At 44.0% G+C, this 16,720-nt stretch overlaps 1 protein-coding gene across 1 annotated transcript in view; it reads right to left on the reverse strand.

The window, feature by feature from the left end:
* Nucleotides 1–16,720, reverse strand: part of SV2C (synaptic vesicle glycoprotein 2C) — a 141,733-nt gene that overhangs the window by 79,926 nt on the left and 45,087 nt on the right. Inside the window, exon 3 of the mRNA XM_081131708.1 lies at nt 1,911–2,091. Within this exon, the coding sequence (XP_080987834.1) occupies nt 1,911–2,091 (181 nt within the window). The remainder of the gene's footprint in view (nt 1–1,910; nt 2,092–16,720) is intronic.

Here is a 16,720-nt window from a genome sequence, read left to right on the forward strand (position 1 = left end):
CTGGATACGATTGCAAATGAAAAGGACTGGAAAGTTCAGAACTTAGGCTAGTAGCCTTCTCCTGACTTACGTAGGTAACAGAAAGCAAAAGAAAACCTTGGCCTTTCCTGGTGGTAAGAATGTCTTGTTCTATGGACCCTGAGAAGGTCCTTTAACAAATAGCCCCAAATAATACCTGTTCTTTCTCAGGTATCTCAATCCACTCAGAATTAGTTAGCCTGCAGCCCTGTAATCCATGAGCCAAATTACCTCCTCACATCAGCAGTGTATGCAAGCCAATCTCACACAGAGGTTTGAGCATCAAAGATCCCCTCTACTGAGGAAAAGCCCCCTTCCTCCACCATCACAAAGCAAATGATTAATTCTGAAAATTTTTTTCCCAAGGAAAAACTATTTTTATACTTCCCCAAACTTCCCGACCCTCTAGGTTTACTGGAATGGTTTACTGAAATGTATTAACTCGGATGAAATATCCTGGAACTTGCACAATTTAGTCTCACATTTGCAAAGTACCCATCGTGTGCAGAATGTAGCATATGACGGGCTATAAGAAGATGAAAAAAGAACATCAGAAAAACATGTACACAAATCTGGTGTCAGAAAATAATATAAAAATTTTAAATTATTTTGAATGAGCTATAAAAGTGACCCATTAGTCTGCATGGGGAAATCTTTGTCCTCTTGAAGTAACCCACTTATGCAGTCTTTCTTTCTGATGCTTTATATTCCTACTAATCTTAGCACTGACTTTAAGTACTACTTTATGTAATTCAAAAAACATGCAGTTCTCTGAGCTTCTCTTTTGGCAAAACTATGTTTTGCTGTGTGGGCACCTCTATCATCAACAACCACAACTGATACGCTTCTCAAATTCATAACCCAGCACAGTCTCTTCCCTTTCTTCGTTTATTTATTTATTTATTTAAAAATATATCTTTATTGATATCAGAGAGAGGAAAAGAGAGGGAGAGAGAGATAGAAACATCAATGATGAGAGAGTCACTGATCAAGCCCGCAACCGGGCATGTGCCCTAACCGGGAATTGAACCCCGATTGCCTGGATCCTAGGTCGATACTCAACCGCTGAGCCACGCCTGGCAGGGCATTTATTTATTTTTATTTTAAATGAGTCCTATAGATTCATCTTATGCTAGACACCCCAGAAAGAATGTCTCCAATAGAAATAAAGTTCTCAAGAAAAAATGAGAAATTTTTTCTTTATCAAAGCAGAGTTTCTTGGACTCTCCTAATTGAGCTTTTGGGTTTTCCTAAGCTGTGGATTGACTCAGTAGTAATAAGTGCTTTAAGTCCTTTAAGGAAAATGCCTACACCATTGGCTATGCTATGCCATTGCACTTGGCTAACAGCACAACTTCTGTTACTTCAACAGAAGTCAGGGAGTTAAAAAACAAACCTATTACATCTCAGGAAGTAGGCTTCCTACCTCGTTAAATATGCTGTTAATATAGATCAATAAAGCAACATTTACTGGAGATGCTCTTATCCTGGATTTAAGAGAATGTCTGAAAGGTTTGAACCTTTAATTAGTTTCTAATGTAGGACCAGAGCTATTTTTTGCGTAAATTAAATTTTTAGAAAAAAAATACATTTATAAATGTGCTCTGCCATAGAAATAGCCATCCATTTAAAACAATACCCATTTTCTAGAAGTAAAACACTAAAAAAATTAGCCACGAGAACCTAGACATGTGTTGCCTTCTCTCCTGGATGTAAAGGCTGATAATCGTGTTGCTAAGAACCAGCGCCATGGCCCATACGGCTGACACGAAGCTAGGGAAGGAGATGCGTTAGGGGATAATTTCTTGGTAACGAGGTCCTCTTGAGTGGAGAACACGTACAATTATGAAGAATAAACACATTACTATAAAATATGAAGGAAAAAACCTTACCCGAATCCGGAAAGTAAGCGACAGAAGAGAAAGAAGCCATAACCTTGGACAAACGAGGAAAGGAAGGCAAAGCATCCGTTGACAGACATGCAAATCAGAAGAGACTGTTTCCTTCCCACTTTGTCCGCCAGTCCTCCCCAGAAGAACGCCCCCACCATCATCCCGAGGTAGACTATGCTGCCTGCAACACACAGAAAACAAAGAAACACGTCAGAGATTGGGAGTAAATGACACACGTAACAGCAAATGAACAAGGACAAAAGACATTCCAGAGTTTTGCGTGGGAAATTGTTCCTTTAAAAATATATCCCTTAGGATACACAGATCAGCATTCAAGTTGGAAAGTAAGCTCCGTGGGCTGCCTCTGGCTGCCATGACCAACGGCAAGGGCAGAAGACAAAAGGGTCACGTTCTCACCAGCCCAGTGGGGATGGGTACAGGGTGGGCAGGCACAAGGGTCTCCACACAGAACAATCCTGCAGTGTGAGTCACGGTCACACCACCTTTGTCTGAATGCCTAACGTACCATGACAAGGCCACGATGAGGGGCTGAGTCAAGGGCTCCAGGCCAACGTGGATTCCCCAGCCTGCTGCCAGTCTCTGCCTGCAGCACATGAACCGGGCCAAGGTAAACCCTTAGGAACCCCTTAGAGGATTCTTTCTCTCGAGTCCCTTCGGAATGCCCTGCCCTTCTTGGGAAGGAAAGAAAGCTAGGGAAGGTGAGTTTAGAGATTATAAGATTTAATATGAACATAGTCTCAAATTCCATTCATAAGAGGAAACTTTTTCTTGGAGTCAGGAGTTTAAGGAGCCTAAGGAGAAGGGAAATGGCTATTAGCAGTTTGGGGATTATGAAATTCATCACGGTTGGCCTTGCTTTCATGAGGGAAACAAGTGGAAAATCAACAGCTAGACCGATGTACCTCTTGCATCACTGAGTATACACTTGAATTTTCTGATTCACTCGCTTCTTCTGAAAAACCAGGTCCCATAGCCCTGTCCAGATTCTTTCTCAGGGTCAAATAACCGTAGGTGAAGCAAATGTTCCTCCAGGGAGGTTTCCAGAAGGGTGTCCGATGTCCAGGGGAAATGGCATAGTTAATAATGGAAGTTCATTAAATCTGAACGTGGGGTTAAAACGCTGCAACTATCACTGATTTCTGCGTTTCCCCCTTGCTTCTCTGAAGCACCATGTGAGCAGCCGCCTTTCAAAGGCACATTCAAGATGCTCAGCAGTATCTAAGTACTAAGTTAAAAAACAACCGCTGGTTGATTTACTGCTTTAGATCCATTTGGGAAATAGCCTGTCTAAACACTCACCCTGAATTCATTTGCTTAACACACAATTAATGGATCAATATGAGACCCAGAAAGAGAACATTTGGCAAAGTCTGGCGATCCTCACATCAACGGCATGTGATGCTCCTTTGCAGATGGCCAAGTACAGACAGCTAGGGTGAATGGCCAGTGTTGGGGCAATTGCAGATAAGGCAAAACAAAAGCTGTCTTTATTTACACTGGGGTACTGCAAGGAGGTGGCTGGTCAGCCTTGCCTGGGTGGGGATGGCTTATTTTTCTCTGTACTGTGAGGCTGACCATGCACAGATCACCCCTCTTAATAAAGAGCTTACACACATGGGGCCCAATGCATGTCCAGAAGACAACGTACAGAATGCTTCGGCACAAAGCAAAGGAGTCCCGATGCACACAGATCCACCCAGGAACCGCGTTCACAGCCTATCTCTTATCTATCAGAGGCTCAAGTTTGCTGCTGGTGCCTCTCAGAAGAATAATCAGTAGCTAAGCTTGTTCGTAATAATGTCTGTCTTTAAAAATGCCTAAAAGTCAGAAAGTGAGCTCCCACAGGCCAGAAGTGGCCTGTGGCTGCTGCAGTCTGAAGACTTGGGAGTCTTTCTTGGAGCTGCAGCCCCAGGAACAAAAAATGGTCATTAGCATTCCTGAACCCTTCCCAGTTCTCAGTGCTTGTGCGAGTTGACTCATTTACTCCTCATGACGACCCTCAGAGGCTAATACCATGGAAGCCCAGTTCACTGGGGAGAGGCCTGAGGTACAGAGAAGTTAATGATTTGACCACAGAAAAGTGAGTGGGGACTACATTCTAGCCAGCCCCAGTTCATTGTGTAATGTGGTTATGAATCTTTTAACAACCCTGGCTGTCCTCCTGAGAAAACATCCTGGTTTGTCCAGGCCCCTGTGTGGTGGGTGGTACCACCTAGAATCGAAAGCAGTACCTCAGACGTCTCTGAGGTGCCTTATCCCTGGGCACCACCTTCACAGAATTAGTTAAGTTGGGGGTAACAGAAAATGACTGACAGGAGCTAGGGAGAAATGCTTCATGTACCCTAGTACAGGACAAGGGGTGTGCTACTCCTAAGACATTCCAAAGGGGCACATTCCCAACCCTGGTGGGCTGTAAGGGGCATCAATGTTGAAAACTCGGTAGTGCCAGAGGAAAAATGAAAATCCAATCTCTTGTTAAAAAGATCAAGCTTCTGCACTATGGTCCAACGAGGGCAACTCCCTTGCTTTACTGGTGCGGCAGGGATGATGCTCCTGCCAGGCTGGCCCCCTTCTCCCTGGAAGTCACCTGCAGTCTCATCTTCACCAAGCCAGAGCATGGCTTTAAGAATGGATGATTCCAGTCTTTAAGGGCTCATAACTGGGTGCTAGGTCTCCCCCACCCAGCAGTAGTGTGAGGACACAGCCCCACCCCAGGAGATGAGCAGGCTGAGCTCGCCCTGAATTTCTGTGATGGAGACAGCCTAGGGACTTGGCAAGGGGCAGAAAACCCTCATTTCTCTTTACCACCTTGTACTTAAGCCATTTGAAAATAAAACTTAAAAGTAACATGTATTAGGGCTTTTAATATATAAAAGAGCAAAATTTAAATGGCCCATCCTTCCATTCTCCCAGATATCCCTATTGACATATATTTAAACAAACAAACAAACCAACATGCCTACATGGCCCAAAATTCAAGCCATATAGAAATGTATAAAATGAAAATAAAATTTTCCTTCTCCTCCACCTTTGACTCTCTTCCCAAAGGTAACTATTATTAATTTTTTTCTAACTCTTCCAGAAATGTTATACATATAAATATATAAAAATGGATATCCTATAGGAATTGCCTGTTAAATACAGGTTTTTTCCTGTATAGTGCTTATCTTTTTTCCACTTGTGTTCAGGATTTCTAAACTAAGCAAACCAGAAATAAATCTCTGTCAGAATTTTAATAACTACTTCAAAATACATTTCATATATTCCAGAAACACATTCACTGCCAGCTATTAGGGGAAAATCAAACAGTTCTGCTTCCATCTTGTATTATTACTATGCCTAAAATAAATACACTCAATCTCCTTAAAAGAAAGGATATTAAATTCAACTTTAAAGAATTTGTTAAGCACCCACTTTGCATGACTTTCCCTGAAGCATGAGAATGTAAGGATTTATGTCATGATCCCTGGCCTTATAGAAGGTAAAACATAGCAAACATTCATCCGACGCCTACTCTAAGTCAGGAGAGGAGGAAGACAGTGTCACACCCATTATTTCATGCAACCTTCCCAACAACCCCATCCAATCATGGATCATGGCCACTACAGAAAGGGGCATCCAGGCCAGAACTTTCCATGGCCTCCTGGGGACACATGATCAGGACAGGACAGTGCTGAAGTGTTCACTCAGGTACCTGGGCGCCAAGTCCCTAAACTCTCCACTCCATCAAGATGGCTTAGAGAGCTTGTAATTCAGTGAGGGAGGTAATAGGTACATAACCGAATGAGCTCAACCGTGAGGTGCACAATCTGATGGAGCCAGAGAGGCAGGAGGTAGCTACTGATTCTGACTGTGGCCTCTGGGAAAGTTTCACTGAGGAGGGAACATCTGAGAGGATTCTGAAGGACAAAAAGATTTCAAGATGGTATTAAATTCCTCCACAGTTGATAGGTTTTTTAAAAAAGTAATATTAAGCTGTATCTTCCCTTCTACTCTAGTTAAAAATATGTTTCAAATTCTAAGGTAATAAGCTTGTGCGCTTAAGTTAGATTATTACTGGTAATTAGACTGTCCCATTGGGCATGCCATGGGAGAGAAGTAAGCCTACCTAGTAGCTTACTTAAAACAAACAGCACAATTAGAAGGTTTATTTGCTAATTCCATGATCTAATTAAAGCCAGACTTTTCAATGTTAGCAAGGACACAAACTGCATTTCCTGTCTATTTTCCGATTTCCACTTTGCTCTCATGGTGGTGAACAGGGAATCCTTGAAAGCTCAGAGCAGAGTGCTCTTGACATAGACCAGCATCTCAGTTCTCCACTCACGCTGCTGCTGGTGATCTGAATGAAAAGGTATTTTAGTTCAAAGTCCCTTATTTTGCAGGTAGGAAACTGAGGCTGTGACAAGTCAGTACTTAAAATGAGATCATCTAGATTTTGCTCCTCAGAGCATAACGCCTGGCCCAACAGGACCAGCACTCTGGGGGCACTTGCCAGGAATGCAGACTGTTGCGCTCCATTTGGACCTAAGACTCTGACTCTGCATTAGAACAAGACCCCCACGTGATTTGGGTGTACTTTAGAACCGGAAAGCACTTGAAGGCTGTTGTGCTTTCCTGTAAAACACGTAACCTCTCCAATATTTTTTTTTAGTTTGTATTTGTCTAATATTCATTTGAGAGAAGATGCAGGCCAAAGAATATTGAAATTCCAAAGACACAGAGCTAGCAAGCTCTCCTTGCACAAGCAGAGATTTCTAAGGGGCAAGAAGATACTTCAGGCCCCTCCTAAGACCTTCTTCCTCAGGACTAGAGGCAGGCCTCCCATGCTGAGAGAGGCCAGGCTGTGATTCCAAGATCCTTTCTGGAATCTACTGAAGATTTTAATTCAGCTGGGCTTTCAGGAGGTTGAACTTGACCCGAGAAATAAACACAACCTGAGGCTCACTCTACTCCTCCCACCACAGCTGGGCTTCAGGCCATTCTTGGCAATCCCAGTTCCTGGCCTTTCAGAAGACAAAAGAGGCCTCAAGCACGATTTCCCATTCAGGTATTTTCTAACAAGGAGGCCGATTCCATTTTATTTAATCATAGCCTCATTTCCCCTGACAAATATCACATTTCCATATCTGTCTCATTGCTAAAGCAGCTTTTGATTCTTTCTGAAAACCCCTCAGGGGCCACATCTTTTCCCCCACCATCATTTTAAACCGCCTTTAAACTAAACAGAACAATTTTAAGAAATGATCTACAGTGTTTTTCTCATAGTAATCTTTAGCCAATAAGTTTTTTTAAATTGCATTAAGTACTTCAGTTATCCATGGCTAATGCATTACTCTATAATTCATCGCATCATTTATTTACAAAGTGATTTTCGATGAAAAACATTCTGTGGTGGTATTCTGAATTCAATGATAATCTCCATAAAGTGATGATCTCACAAACCTTTTATAAGGGGATTTTTCCTAGGTTAAAACAAAATTTTAAGTCAAAGTTAAAAAAAAGAAATCTTTAAGAATAACAATGACAGTTCTGGAAATGGTTGTTGAAACCTATGATATAATATGATCTATCATATTCACAGGATTAAGAAAAAAAATGCTTTATTGCCTAAATTGCGTTCATTATTTTTTAGATATTACTCCTTTCCCAAGAGGAAGGTGCATTTATCTTCCTCAAGGTAGGGTTTCCTTCCACCTAGCCAATTTTCACTTAACCAACTCAATGGATTAACCAACCCACCCGCAAACACTGAGGGCTGCTTCCTTGAACTTCTTCTGTGAACTCACCCATCTTCCTTCTGCTCCCTCCAGCAGCATTCTATGCTTACTGTGTTTCTACCCAACCTGTTTACGTCAGTTCTGTTTGTCAGTAATTATATATTGAATTAAACATCAATCATGTGAAAAATGAAATATGAGTGTGAAAAGAATTAGAGCCACTTCTATAAAAAAGTAACTCAAGAAAGATTTGGGGAAGACTGGTTGTAAAAGAAAATTACTGCTATTAAGTAAGTGTGACCAATACAACTCTAAAAGACAGAAAAATCATAGATGAGAGATCCTGTGCTCAAGTTGAGCTGAGCCCTCACTCCACTTTAAAGAAATAAAACTGAAAATCAAAGCCGCACTATGGCTGTGGCGATGCAAGAAAGATGATGGGGTGCTTTAGTTTGAAGATCCCTACTCAAAGGAAAGTCTTTGCCTCTGCATACAAACATGGTCAAATGAATGTATGCTTATATGTTTAAGTACATATGTATATTTTGCATATTTTCTTCCTTTTACCAATTTTTCCATTAACTGACCAATTACCAGTCCAGATTTAATTAGATGGGGTTTCTAGATAATGGTCTTGGTCAGCCCTGCAAAGTTAACAGAGGCTTTCTCTTCTGTCTGGGGGCGGGCAGGGGTGTAGGGTGAGGCAGGGGAACCTCTCTCCCTTGTTGGTCGCTTATGGATCCTCCCCACCTACCCACCCACTGATGTGGAAGCTTTTACAGCTGCTGCCCTGTGGTGGCTGCTCTGGACCCCCATAATGGTTGGCTATGAGTGTAACCATCCTTTGGCAAGACCCCACTGCCATCTGTCCTCCCCCAGCTGCCCCTGCACCCACTCAATGCAAAGAAGGATGTAGTGTCTCCTTTATCTACAACTTGCTATTTCTCATCATTACTGGCTTCAAATTCTGTGCTTTAATTTTTAGAAATTATAACATTAAAATCTCAAGTTCAGTACTTGTTCTATTGGATTTTTTCACTGAATGTGCTGAGAAGTGGACCCATTAATAATGCATGGGGGCAGAGGTAGGGAAAGAAGGAAAACTGTTTTGTCGTTGTTTTTGGTTTTTTTTTAAACCAAATGTATTATCCTTCATCGTCATTCCACTGACATTGACCACTCTGAACTCTGGGGTAAGGCAGCAAACAGTTAAGAGCCCAGGCTCCTGAAACACGTGACCTAGATAGGAATCCTTGCTCTGCCATTTATTAGCTATTTGATCCTGGCTAAATTACTTAATTTCTTCATGCCTCAGTTTTCTTCTCTGTAAAATGGGGTTAATAATAGTAACTACCTACCTCATAGGGTATTTGAGAGATTAAATGGGATGAAGCATTTAGCACTGTGTGAAACGTAGCTGTTCAATAAAAAACAACACCCAGCTAATATAAAAAAGGAGAAAACCAATGGTGACAAAAAGAGACAACAGGAAGAAAAGGAGTCGGCTCTGGAACGGGGTAGAAAGTGAAATTACAGCTTTTGGCCTCCCTCAGCTCTTCCAAAAAGAAACCACCTGAAACAGCACTGGAACAGTAACCTAACTTTTTAAATCTCAAAGACTTGATTGTCTTTGCAACTTGAAACTATTTAAATAAACTATTTAGGCTTCTCCTAAAACCAAGACCTCACTTTTTCCAATTATTATTTTTAGCAGCCACAGCTAAGGGCCATTATGTATTCAAATACATCTATGAACTTTCACAAAAATCAAATAAAAGTAAAGAAAGCAATATCAAAGGCATATATACAAACGAGGAAAAAAAGCCCCATCTAATTTGCAATGGAGAACATTTGCAACAAAAGCCAGCTCAACCTTTGCTGGAAAGAACTGTAAATATCAGATGTGCTCCACAGCACATCTCTGACTGTTACATTTGGAAAGTCTGACATTTAAGTTCCTTGGTCCAGGCAGAGACTGATGGAGCTGCTTATTTAGGCAGGTACTGTCATATCAAGTAATATTACTACTTGCTCCCTAAGTTCACCTGGGCACTAAACAGCCTATGAAGGCCAAACACACTTCACTGACTCCAGTGAGCCAACTGCAGGAGTCCTAATAAGGACATCCAGTGCACTCTTTAATCTTTCCTCAAATGGCTAGCATGCAGTGTGTCCACTGCATAGGGAAAGGGATATTAAGATGTCTTTCATATGTATGGCTCTGCAGAACCTAAAAAGGGCAATTACAGCTCATTTGGTGTTCAAAGCAATAAAGAAACAAGTCTTAGGAATCAGGGGCATTGCAGCAAGTTGACTTCCTGCTGTAAAAAAGGCATCTTGCAAGGTATGAGGAAAGGGGGGGGGGGGGGAGGAAGGAGAGCACAGAGCAGAAAGATGTCCACAAACATGGCAGGGACATGGCCCTTACTCTCAAGCAGCTCACAGCCCAGTGCTGTGGTTTTAGTCAATGGCTGCACTTCAGAATCACCCAAAAGCTTTAAGGAAAACAGCGAAGATTCCCAGGCCGCGCCCGGACGTTCTGGTTCCAGGGTAGGACTTACCAACAGTACTTTAAAAAAACTTCCAAACGATTCTAACATGAACCTGGGGCTTTAAACCTTTGGTTTCCTGGGAGATAAAAAATATGCATAAAATTTAATTACCACTAAATGAAACACATGCTATCATTAAGGTGAGTACATTATGCTTAAGGGGAGCAAAAAAGGAAGGAGCGACTTAATTAGTTCCAGAGAATTCTGAAAAGCCTCCCATAGAAGGTAACACGGGGTCATGCTGAGTCCTGAATAGTGAATGAGAATTTTCTACCAAAAAGGGGAAAGTTCCGAGGGAGGGAAGAAGATCATGTTTAAAGGTTTGGAGGTGAGTCAGGTGCACAGCGCACTAGGGGCCCAGGTCGGCCAGGGTGGGTGGCATGTGGAGTTCATGGGTGGGGGCAGTGAGAGTGACAAGAGATGAGGCTGGAAGGTAAGCTGAACTCAAACCAAGGACTTGGGCTTTACCCTTTAGGGAACTATAACCTGACCGGACGGACATCACTCCTCCCCGGAAAGACCATCTCGGCAGCCACGCAAAGGATAAACAGTGGGGGGAGACAGAGGGGAGGGATGCCGGGGCTTGGACGGCATTAGGCGGCTGAGGCCTGAGGGGCCAGCAGCACAAACTTTAAGGAAACACTCACTCTCCAGAACCTACTCAGCCTCGCCCGACTCTGAGCGAGCGCTTCCCTAAATTTCGTGCTTCAGGCACCGCACTCTCACCGAGGCCTGAGTCCTGGCCCTGGAAAGAACACCGGCCGGCCGAAGGAATATCGCTGAGAGCCCCAGGGAAGGGCTGCTGACAGCCCGGTCCAAGGCGGGACAGTAGGCTGGGAAGAGGGACACCTGGCTGTTTTTGGCGGCCAGTCCACAGTTCCTATAAACTGAGGGACGAGGCAAGGAAGTGTGGAAGTCACCACTGAGCATGTAGGCTTGGACAGGTCGTAATAAATAGAGAACACTAGAGGAGGGCAGGCCTGCCAGGCCCATGCCAAGCAGGGGAGGAAGACGGTCAGTCACGTCAGTAACATCACTGTGCCACGTGTAACCAGGGCAGAGGAGGGCAGTGCTGGCGATACATGCAGATCAGCAAGGCAATGATCGATGTAGCTGATGGTCAGGAAACGCTTCATGAATGAAGCAGGGCTTGAGCTGAGGCTCAAAAAACCAAGGAGAATCTGAAGAGGATGGGCAGATGGCATTGGCGGCTTACTCTCAGACGCACGGCAGTCCAGGGGACGGCTGGGCTGGGGAACACGGAAGGGTGGGGAGGTTAGGGTAGGAGCCTGGGGAGAGTGGCTGGATTGGGGGTGTGGAGAAGTATGATTAAGCTGGATAAGTAAGAGAAAAACCCTTAAATAACAAGCTGAAAAATTTTAAATGAATTACATAACAAGACAATGGGGAGCCAGTGATGAATTCCTGAGTGGGTGTTAATGTAATCAAAGCCCTCATGTGAAAGGACCTGGACACTTTAGGTCAGGATTGGCACACTTTTTCTATAAAGGGCCTGATGGGAATTACTGTAGACTCTGCAGGCTGTACGTGCTCTATTGCAATGGCCCTGCCCTGCGCTGCAGCGTGAAAGCAGCCGAGGACCACACGTGAGCTGACTGCATGGCTGTGCTCCAGCAGAACTCCACAAAGCAGGCAGTGGCCTGGGCCTGCAGGCTGGAGGTGCGGAGCCCTGCTTTAGGAAAAGCTTGCCTGTGGCAGTGTGGGGGCAGGCGCGGGAGGGCCGAACAGGAGAGCGGGAGTATCTGAGAGGCCGGACAAAGTCAACACCGAGGCTGGGTGCCCAAGAGGAGAAACGTGCTGGGGAGGGGGCAGTGTAGAGCCCTCTGCAAAGCGGGATTTCTCTGCAAGGATGAATGAAAGGAAGGACAGGGACCCAGGGATCTCAGCCCTAAGGAACAGGCACATCTAGAGAGGGAAAGGGAAAATCTGAGATGAGAGTGGGAAGGAGATGAGACGGCCCCGAGAGAGGAGAGAACACCTCAGGAGAAAAGGAGACCAGAAAAGGCTGCTGGGCAGGGCCCAGACGCGGGGACGCAGAGAAGGCCTTCAGGCTCATCTGGAAGAGGTCTCCAGTGTGGCAGAAGGGTCTCCAGTGTGGCTGAAGGGTCTCCAGTGTGGCTGAAGGGGAGATCCCAGTGCAGTAGCCGCAACAAGCAGAGGACAGGAGACAGAGGCAGAGTGGCCGTGAGAAATGGAGGCAGGGCGTGTGGCCAAGGACAACCGCAATTCACTGCCCAAAGGGGCACGATGTTCCTGGTCGGAAGAAACACTGGAGCACGGTAAAGCAGAGAGAACAGAAGGAAAACATCAGCGTAGTAACAGGAACACGGCTGCCCTGAAACCACAGCCGCGGATACAGCAGAGCACAGGGCAGGGCTCCCGCTACCGAGAGCGAGCTGTTCCGGAAGACGGGCGTCATTGTGTGTCTTGTGTCCAGGAAACAACAGGCTTATGAGAAATTTATTAATCTCTTTAAGTTTAAGCATACCTGCAAGCAAGGAAAGGGTTTTTTTCAGATAAATTTCTCTTCTATCAGCACAGTGAATGAACAAAGCATAAAAACCTAAAAGGGACTGGTACTTGAGAGGAATAGAACAAGAAACAGCCTTTGGACAATGTCCACATCATATCTTTCCATATTTTAAGCAACAGAAAGGTCTGGAGGGGAAGGAATCCTACAGCTTAACTCAGGCCATTTCCAGACACGGGGATGTGACTGCGCATGGGAGGAAGACAGGTCTGCAAGGGGACTCACAGGTCACAACGGCCTTGATCAATACTGACTAGAAGATGATTACACAATCCTCCAAGACCCCTTTCTTGGTAAACTATGTGTAAGTTTTTTTGTTGTTGCTGTTTTTAAAAAAAATTTAGGTAGCAAATACCACCGTAAAAACCAGATTAGACTGTAACAGATGCCAGTAAATGCCTAAAGGGAAAACTGGCAGTCCATTTCTGCTGCTCCAGGAGGACCTTTTCTCTCTCTAAACAGGCAGACACCTAAGCTGCCAGCCCAGAGCCAGGGGTGAGGAAACACGGAGGTCAGCCTTGGACTAATGGACGTTGGTCCTAATCCGTTGCTGCCCGAGGTGCATTCAGGGCAGCACATCCTGACACTTGAGATTTACTTTGTCGTTAGTGATGAAACATCACACAAGGGCTCCTCAATCCTAAACTGTCAGGGGACACGGGTATCTCAGCAGTCACCCCTTATTCAGGTGCTGACCCACGGCACCGAAGCTGTTATTTAGTGGCTGATTGTTTTTATTATGATTATGATTGATTTGTGTCCAGCACGAGCAGTTAGCCATCTGCTTCTTAGATTAGGAAGGAGAGGTGATGACTCTGAGAGTAAGAAAAAAGCAGGAATTTTAATCAATCCTTATAATGTCTCAAAACCAAAACAAAGAATGTTGAATCCATTTTGTTTTCTCCTCCAAAACCCAAGGCAAACGTGTTAAAATTCAAGCCGCCCAAAATCTCCTGATGCTTCTTAAGCACGCTATAGTCATTCTTATCTTCGAACCCTTACCCAAGGCATCTCTCTCTCGCCTTTCATCCAAATCCTAAATCCTGAATTTCACCTTCACTTTCTTTGTGACAGCAGCCTAGACTGCTCGTTTTCAGGGGTAACCTCCACACATTCCCACCCACATTCCGACTTGTAATATTTGTCAGTCTTTGCTCTGCAACCAGTTGGCAACCTGACCCCTGGGGTAGGCACTATGTCGAGGGGTCTTATTCTGAAACTCCACGAGGCTACGTTATTCTATAAAATAGAGTGACAGACTATTCTAGAGGCATATTTTAAATAATCAGTAAAACCTAGCTCATTTAATTTGAATTCAACATAACAGGCTCAACTCAAACCTTAGTCCCTCTCATGTACAGCTATACAATTGATGTAACTAATGGAAGTCTGAAATTTTGACCATAAAATCTTCAGTGTCCCACAAAAGTCTGACAAATGGCGTATTGGAACACCTCTGGCTAGAAGAGTGGTTCTCAAATGCACATCTACAGAACAGGCTTCATAAGGAAGCTTCCACCAGCCTACAGTGAAATGGAAAACAAACAAGGGAAATAACATGCCTTTTTCACAAAAGTAAGCTCATTCAATTTGACGGAAGGTCCTTTATTCCAAGGATAGGTCCTTCCTATTTTTTGATGTGAACATGCCTTTTGTTTGATGAAATGACGGTGATATAAAGAGTAGTGTGTGTTGTTGAAATTACTGTTATTTTTTAATGAGGTTTCTTAGTATAAATAAAATAAAACGTTGGCTTCCCTATGTCAATCATCTTCATTTTTTTTTTTTAATTGGACTTTAAATTCTAGAAGACTGGGAGCCACTAGTCTAAAGCAGCAAATGGTGGAAACAATACTTTGGAAATACTGAATTCTGGAAAAGGGCCAAGGAAAGAAATCCCCTAAACTCATTTCATTTCCTAAAACGAGTAAGAGACTAGAGATACTCCCATGTGCCTGAATGATGACTTCACAACATGACACTCTTCCCATCAAGGGCTGGAGTCTACATTTCCTCTCCTCCATTCGGGGTAACTGCTTGACCAACAGGGTGTGCCCGAAGTGATGCCATGTGGCTTCCAAGTCTGGGTCACCAAAGGCCATGCAGCCTCCTCCTGCTCACCAGAACACTTGTTCTTGGATCCCTGAAGTGTGACCACCGTGAGAGTGCCACACCGGAGGGCACTCATCCTCAGGTAGGCTCCATCCTCTACAGTTCCCGCTGGGCCCAGCCTTCCGCAGTCCCTTCCAGAGCGTCGGCCATCCCCGGCCCTCCCGCACAGCCCGTCTACCAGCTAGACACCACCAAGTAACCTCCGCCGGCTCCATAAAGAAGGATCGCCCAGCCAAGCCCTGTCCAAATTTCCAACCCACAAAACGTGAGTCGCTAAATTCCTGAGTGGTTTGTTACATAATAACATGTACCTGGAAAAGCATATTCCTTAAAACACCTTGAAAACATTTCATTCACTGGGATACACAGGCTATAAGAAGTGCAGTATTAAGAATCATATTTCTTCACTTACAGTTTTAAGGAAGATCGACATGGTTTGTTAATGCTTCTTTTAGTATTGGATATCATTTCAAAAGAAGACATAATAAGCAAATCCACTAAGGCACCCCCCGCCTGTAATTCCAGTCATAAACGAAACAGTGAGTGGGAGACCAGGAATGAAGCTAGAAAGCTCTCCCCTGGCTCCTGTCAAGTGTTTTTTTAGGAAATCCCAGGATTTAATGGGTAGGTTTTGAACCCATAGTGGAAAGAGAAGAATTAAGCAAATGGGACCAGAACTAAAGCAGTTGTTGTTTTATGGGTGGAGGTGGTACTGGGTGACTGGTGTTAAGATGGGAGACCTGATCGTGACTATGAGAGGAAGAAATATGTAGAGGGAGCGCTTTCTCCTCAAAGAAATGTATTAATTAGCTCCTAGAGGGGCGAGCATGAGGATGTAAATTCCGTGTGCTCTGGAGCATGCCAGCCGCAGTGTGGCTGGTTAATAAAACTCAGAGGCAGATGAAACAGAACTGCAGCTCTTCTTGAAAGCTGGGAGCAGATTCACTATCGTGGTTTTCTCTGCACAACTGCCCTCCCCACGCTGAGATCCTCCAGGATGCTCCATTTTTGCCATCTTGGGTCTCCACAATGGGGTAAATCAGCATCATTTAAATTGACTGTATTAAACTTGGACTCATTGTTGGTGGGAGGGGGGTGCGAGGAGAGAGCACAATGCTCACAGGGTGTCACAAATAACAAACTGCTCCTTGGGGCCGGGCCAGAGCCTCATGGCTGTGCGTGTAGATAAGCAGAGCAGTGTCATGTGGAGGGATCGGAGGGCTCCGTGCTACCTTCAAGTTCTCATTCACACTTTCAGATGACACTACACCGCCTCCTGCAAACCCACCCACCCGTGACTTGCCTCATCCCAACAGAGAGATGCTGACAGAGGCGCAGGGGTGCTGTGGGACAAATCTGACAGGGTTTTCTATTGCCCTTATCACCAATTTCAACTCCGTCTCTCTCAGTGGCCCACATGCTGACTCTTCCAAAGAGAATCTGACTCTTAAACTTCCAGGTTGTATGGTTAGTCTTCATTTTGAAAGTTCCAATTTCAGCTTTTGGAAATAATTGTGTGTAGGTTTCTAGATCTACGTCTTAGCTGTTGAGCAATTTAAAATAGAGTTATAGATAATTTTTCGAAAGTTAAACACACTCAGGATTAGGGCTAAAAGTATCCCATCAGCAAATCAAGTCTCACACACGAAGTTGTCTGGAATGTGGGGAAGACTTAGCACTATTTACCCTTCTTAGATCCAATTTGCTTCCTGTACTTCAACAGTTGTAAATGTCACTAATATGTAAACATGCACAATTCTATTGTGTGTCCATTTTTCTTCTTAATTAAAACTATACATATATATATATTTTTTCTCTCTCTCCTACTTTAAAGAGTAAATTCTCTTTTTAATT

The sequence above is a fragment of the Miniopterus schreibersii genome (assembly GCF_964146895.1).
Source record: "Miniopterus schreibersii genome assembly, chromosome: 3".
NCBI classification, from domain to species: Eukaryota; Metazoa; Chordata; class Mammalia; order Chiroptera; family Miniopteridae; genus Miniopterus; species Miniopterus schreibersii.